Source organism: Aphelocoma coerulescens, chromosome 3 (genome assembly GCF_041296385.1).
Source record: "Aphelocoma coerulescens isolate FSJ_1873_10779 chromosome 3, UR_Acoe_1.0, whole genome shotgun sequence".
Taxonomy (NCBI): Eukaryota; Metazoa; Chordata; class Aves; order Passeriformes; family Corvidae; genus Aphelocoma; species Aphelocoma coerulescens.
In genome coordinates, this window is record NC_091016.1 from 53,176,350 (window position 1) to 53,183,163 (window position 6,814).

At 45.0% G+C, this 6,814-nt stretch overlaps 1 protein-coding gene across 5 annotated transcripts in view; it reads right to left on the minus strand.

Moving 5' to 3' along the window:
- ARID4B (AT-rich interaction domain 4B) overlaps positions 1–6,520 on the minus strand; it is an 89,253-nt gene extending 82,733 nt beyond the window's left edge. For 2 of the 5 annotated variants that reach the window (XM_069010296.1, XM_069010294.1), the window contains exons 1-2: positions 5,386–5,699; positions 5,112–5,173 (exon numbers count right to left, since the gene is read on the minus strand). In XM_069010296.1, coding sequence (XP_068866397.1) covers positions 5,112–5,173; positions 5,386–5,641 — 318 coding nt within the window. In that variant the 5' untranslated portion in view covers positions 5,642–5,699. Of the gene's footprint in view, positions 1–5,111; positions 5,174–5,385; positions 5,701–5,721; positions 5,745–6,298 lie in introns of those variants that run through there. The other 3 variants (XM_069010297.1, XM_069010298.1, XM_069010295.1) reach the window with 3 other exon arrangements.
- Between the last annotated feature and the right edge of the window lie 294 nt (positions 6,521–6,814).

The following is a 6,814-nucleotide window of genomic DNA, read 5'->3' on the forward strand; positions in this document are numbered from 1 at the left end:
AACAACTGAAGGGCCTATTAAGTAGAAATGCAGAGAATCTAACTGTTGCATTTCACAATAGGCAGTGAACAGAAAGTGGGTTAACTGCTTTCAAATAAGTATGAACTGATAGATAATTGAGCATTTGGATGGCTGTGTATCACATTAGGGTGCCAAGTAAAGTTAAGCTCTAGGTTTTTCTGTAAAATTCGTTACCTTTTTCAAATGAGGACACCTCAAACTCCCTTTTACTGCCCAGCCTATTATAAAAGCATATGTTTCTAAGGAAAATGTGCATATCTGTAGGATTTAAACAAAAACTTTATAACCAATTTGTGACAACAGTATCATTTCCACCTTTTTCAAAGTGAGCACTTATTTTTTCCGTTTACACAATCAGCAAAGCATTCAGATTAAGTATGTGATAGTGATTGTAAATCTTAGTATCTCAAAACCATTGCATTTTGTTTCAAAGGGCTTTTCAACTACAATGCAGAATTTCTTTGAAAACAGACATGCAATGTGTAACACAGCATGCTTCTGCTCTACATGTATACAATACTTGTTTTGGATTACAAAGTGAACTGAATAACCATCTCAAAGTGCTCCAGTGAAGATATGCACATTCATTATTCTGCCTACTAACATTTCTCTTAGACAGTATGCTGATACAATAGTTATGCTGCCTTGAGAGCATTGATCCAAAAATCCTTCACCAATTTCGAAGATAATAATACAGACAACTTAACTGTACTAATGTTCATAGTTTATTACAACTTCAGTCTTTTCAGTCCAAGACAGCCTTTTTTTCCACTACGTGGTCTAACTAACTTTGAGTCCTTATCAATACAACTGTTCAACAGCCACATACTACCCATGCAGATTTGAGTTTAAGGCTTCCATGCTGTTTAGCCACCGCAAAATATACAAAGATTAGCATTTAAAAAGTACAAATAAACAATTTCAAAATAACATAGATTACTCCAACATGACTTGTAATTGCTTGGTGCAAGTGGTGTTTGCTTTCCTTTCTTCATAATTATGCAAGCATGAGGAAGTCAATAACTCCCTCTGATCACTTGTTCAAACTGGAACATCAGGAAAGAATTTAAGAAAATCTTTTTTCATAATGCAAAAACAAGTTATAGGGGAAAACTACCTCTTAAGACTTACCTGTTCTCCTGCCTCCTTCACAAAAACTATTCTAATGGTACCCTCCCTTTACAAATCTCCATCTCTGCTGTAAATCAAATAGTTAACCAGAAAGTGAAAGGTCACTACATTCCATGACTGGTTTCCAGCCTGCATAAGACCAATGAGACTTTCAACTGACTTGTGCTCAAAGTTGGAAATTAGTGACTGAGAAGTTTACTAGATATTTTCCTTTTGTCCTCTGCCATACTGGCAAAGAATATGAGCAATAGTCTGGCACACATTAAGGGAAAGCAGCTACAGCATCAGTGTGCACCAGTGATCTCTGTGGGTAGCTGGAGAGGTCACTAGGACAGACTACTGAAACAAAAATGTGAATTCAGGATGAATTAAAACCAAACCAAACCAAAAAAATCTACCATAAACTGTATGCATGGCTTTCTTAACTTGTCAGTGTGGCAACTCTGAGTAAGCACTCAGGAACATCTAGGATTACCAAACAGAAGTATCAACAGCCATTAAATATTTTGTACTTTACAGAATGAAAGACATTAACATGCAAATAGTATCAAAACTTTTGAACAAGCATTTCAGATCTCTTAATTCATAGAGCATTTCTCTATGCTTCTGGGACATCTACTATTTTGATCTCCACTTAGCAGTGAACTTTTTAACTACAGTGGGTATATTACCTTCATTCACATATTTATATATCAAGCAAATGCCATGATACATATTAAAAATCTCACAAGCATTTGCAGCAGTTCTTAGTACCAATCATCAGTGAAACCAAGCTTGTGTTTATTTCTCTCTTTAAAAGCAGACACTTTGCTTTCATGGAGTTTATTTCCTGATTTTGGAGCTAAAAAAAAAAGCACACTATAAGAATACTTTTATATATATTGCTACTTACTTAGTAAGGATTTGATGGCATGCAATTAGTTTTTAAATCATCAAACAGATTCTACATTCTTCTGATGCATACTTATGCAAAAAGACATTATACAAAGGGTCAAAAGGCTAAACTAAACAAAAAAACTTCACAACATGCAAGCAATCCTAGCCATTATCTACACAACTGTATGAACTATTAGAGGCCAATCAACACAGGAAAAAACCTGATTTAGTAGAACATCACAATAACAAGTATAAATATGTTAAGACTTGAACACTTCTTGTAAGACATATTTCAAGTCTGTTTTTAAGTGGTCTTTGCAGTCCATAGGAGGACTACTTAATAGGCTAAAGTTACTGGTTTATACGAGGGACTTTATTTCATTGGATTAAGTTGGGTTATTACAAGGAGAACAATTATACCAACAGCTTTGGTAATCTCCTAGCAGGCAGCATACCTCTCTTGTGTCAAAGGGCTGAGAAACGAAAGAGTATGAGTGACTTACAGTTTTGTATCAATACAATCGTTGGTGCTGTTGCTAAATATACCTCACTGCATTTTACAAAGATCAACATTTTATCCATATTATACAGATGAGGGAAAGGAGTCAGTTAAGATAAATGAGTTGTTCAAGTTCATAGAAAGAGACAAAGATACTGACATGGAATCCAGTTCTAAGGCTCTGTGCACCAGAATCCACAACCCTCTGCACTTGAAAGAATGACCAAAGCATAAATCAAAACACAGGCCTCAATCATGCAGTCAGAAGGAAGTCTGCAGTCAGCAGACTCAAAGCAAGACTAGGTCTTAAAGCATTAAATCCTCTATATGCTGAAGTGTCCTTGAGGCACACTCTTTGGATAACTTACAAAATAAATGCACAAAAATATACAGTCATATTTAAACAGTATCTTGATCTAGTATAGTCAATATTACCTTGAAGAGATACAAACAGAAAGCTAATAATTCTCTTAAGCATTCTCCCTTACTGCTTCTTACTGGACAAGCTTGTATCCCTGTAAGTTTAACTAATAAATTACAAATTTAAGCCAGCCAGAAGGACTGATGCACTGTATTATTCCTATAATCTTGGTTAGGCTGTTGAATCTTAGAAATTTCTTTAGAACTACAATTCTGTTAAAAGTTCCCCTGTAATAACTAAAGCTTCAAAGTAATAACTTACAGATTAACCTCCCTTAACTCCACAGGGCACAGTAAATAAAGTACTGGGAGTTATCTCAAGCATATGTAAGTTTAACACTACACATACACAGAAATTGCAGAAATTACAGACTTAAACTTAACACCTGAACACTCGGACAGACTTTATCCTGACTTTAAAAATAAGCATGCAATAGTAGTACAAACTTTATCAAAGAATAAGTAAGCTGTGAGGGTTTAAAAAAAAAAAACACGGCTCTATTAACAGGGTTTTCTGTTTGTTACTCTAAACTTAATCGTCTGTTATACATTCAATTCCGCCTGAAATGGATCTATATCACTATTTCACAGAACACTTTGTGTTCTACTTGTGATCTGACCTCCTCATGCTCCCAACTGTCTATCTACATATTAATATGGCTCTAAAACCACAGTATCTGAACCTAATCTCTATGGTAACTGTAAGATTTGTTTACATGGAAAAAGACTATTAGAAACATATGTAAATTTAACTGTCATTTAAATAAGTGCTTTTTCCTTCTGGGGAAAAAAGCTTCCTATACTGCCTCCTATTTACCTTGTTTCCATCTCCTGTATCCCTACCAGGCAATGAGCCACATTTGGAAAGCTCCCTATCATACAACTTCAACAGCCTGTTGTTGTAAATTCATGAATCGTTTACTTTTAATAAGACAGACGTGCAGTATTTTAGATCTTAGCATTTGTTAAAGAAAAATCATAGGGAGGGCAACTAAAACATGATTTTTAAAAAATACTGCCACAGAGTCACCAAAGTAAAAAAAAACATGATCAATCTTTAACAGCTATACAGAAAGACTTTGCTGCTCAGAAATTCAGATCAATCTAGGAATTAAAAGAGTCTATTTCATTTACCATTTCTAGCCGTGAATATACTACTGGGTACACATTTTATATAACACTCATTCACAGACAGTAGGCACAACTATGATAGTGGAAGAACCCACATACAAACTGCTCTTTTTTATTAATAAATACCAAAGAACTGATGTATCACAGGTTTGTAACAATTGTTTTTTATAAGATTTACAGCATTTTGAAATGAGATTTACTGCTGCCCAGCAGGACCGGGAGCTGAATTACATGGGGGTCATGGTAACATAAATGGCAGTTTGAGCGAAACATATCAGCAAAATGGTAAAAAAAAACCCTAACAAACCCAGTTGTTAAAAACTACTTTTAGATACATAGTTCTTTACCACACACAGAAGAAATCATTCTATTCCACCAATACGATCTCTTTTCCTATAAAGCTTGCATAATATACCAAACATAAATAGTCTAGAAAAAGAAAAATGCATCACAGTGAGGTAGATGAATACTACACAGCACCGAGAGGAAAATTAGAACCTGTTTGAGAATCTTTCCGCACCTTACAGCAATCATTTCACTGCAGAGAATCTCTTACATGCACCCTCCGCGATCATATCAAGATTATTCATTTAACAAAACTCCTATTAACGAATAGAAAGTAAGTAAATCTGCCCTCTATTCAAGTAAACAATGTTGTAGAGCCAGCATTTTCCCCACAACGTTACTTTCTAGAGCAGGGTGACTGTGCCCTGCTCCTCCATGAAGCAAGCTCAGCCCAGGCAGCCATGTCCTTATTCTCCTACAAACAATGTTTCCGAAGGAGAACAACCCCTGCTCGGGGAACTTACAGCTTCCCCCAGCATAACGCGGTGGAGCAAAGCCCGCCCCACGATCAGCAAACGAGCCAAGGCACCGAAACACGGCAGTGGGGGCGAAGCAGCCCGCAGTCTGGATCTGCACCAGCACCGAGCCTCGCACCGGGGTCGGGACAGATGGACTGACAGATAGGACAGCATTTCTCCATGCAACCCTCCCTCCTTTCCCCTCCCAGGCACACGAGCGAGTGTTTTACCTTCATGATGAGCTCAGGCTGCGGTAAAAGCCTCGATCGTGGCTGAGCGGCCGAGGCTGGACCTGGAATTTAAAACAAAGCGCTAAGGCACCGCACCAGCCGCTCGCACCGGGCGGGGGGAGGGGAGCCAAGGATCGGGTGGGGGCGCTGGGCTCCTCCCGAAACTCCCCCTTTCCTTCCCCGGATCCCCCCTTTTCCCGCGGCTAACCCCCTTCCCTCTTTCCTCGGCCGCTGTTTCCCCCCCCCGGCTCCCACACGCCGCGGCTTCCCCTACACTCGCTGCCATTGACGCCATTTCTGTCAGAGGAGGAGAAACTTGCCACAACAACAACCCACCCCCGGCTGCCGCGGGAGGGGGGAGGCGCCCCGGCCACCTCCCCGGGGCGCTGCGCCCCCTCCCCGGGCACCGAGCGGCGGGAGGGCACCCGCGGGGGTCCCAGCGCAGAGAACACCCCCTTTCTCCCTTTACCGCGCGGAGAGGGAGAGCGGAGAGAAGGAAAGAGAGAGAGGGAGGGAGACTCTTCCTCCATTGTACGAGAAAGTGTCCGTGTGCGCGGCGGAGGACCGGGGTGTCGGGAGCAGTCCCCCCACCCCCGACACACACACACACGCTTTTGTAGGGGCTGCGGCTCCGGATCGCGGCGGCTCCTCCTCCCTCCGTCTCCCCCCCTAAATAAAGGAAAGCGCTGACTCCGCCGCAGGAGTTTCGGCAGCAACAGCCGCAACTCCCCGGCTCGGCGCAGCGGGTCCGGGAGGGGGGAGGAAGGGAGGGCAGGCAGGAGGCGGCGGAGGGGGGGAAGAAAAGGAAGAAGAAGAAAAGAAGGGAGCGGGGACGGGGAGGGAGGAAGGGGGGGGGCGGGGAGAAAGGGGCCCGACCTGCTCGGCGGGGACACGGAGCGTGTGTCTATGTGAGTGTGGAGGAGGGGGCTCCTTCCCTCCCGGCAGAGGGGCTGGAGGAGAAGCCGCCAATCCCTCCCCCCGGCCCGCCACTGGGTCTTTGGGGTGGGGGGGGGAAGAAGGAGGATCGGCGAGTCCCGCCGCAGTCTCGCTACCAGGAGAAAAACAAGCGCCCCCCTCCCTCCCTTGCCGCCACACGCCCGGCCCCGCGCCCCCACGGGGCCCCTCGCCGCCTCCCCGCCCGCCGCTGGAGGGGCACGGGGGCTTCTTCTCCGGCTCTGCGCCCTCACCTTTGTTCCGCGGCGACCGCCCGCCCGCTGCTCCCCCGGCCCGAGGCGGGGGGCACGGAAGGGAACTGGGCGAAGGCTCCTCTCAGCTCCGGGCACCCCTGGTCCCGCTCGACGCTCCTGCAGCGGCTCCGCTGGCGGCGGCCCCGCACGGCGCGCGGAGGGGCCGATCCGTCCTGCGCGGCCCCGGCGGCGGCGGCGGTGACTGCTCGGCTCGGTCCCCCTCCCCCTCCCGCACCGATGACTGACTGACGGGCGAACGGGCAGAGCCACGCCCCCTTCTCCACCTCCCCCATTGGGCCGTGGTCCGCAGGGCCCGCCCATCCCGCGGTCCCATTGGCCTTCGCGTCGGAAATACTGACATCATTCTTCTCCACTTCTATGGAAACTGAGGCTCGGCGCCGAGGGTGCTCATGGGGAACGCTGTTCTTGCTCGCTGCTCGCAGCATTTCCGGCAGGCAGGGCAGCGCGGCTCAGCGGACAACAACTCCCAGGGCGCACCGCGCGCGAGGGGGGGCG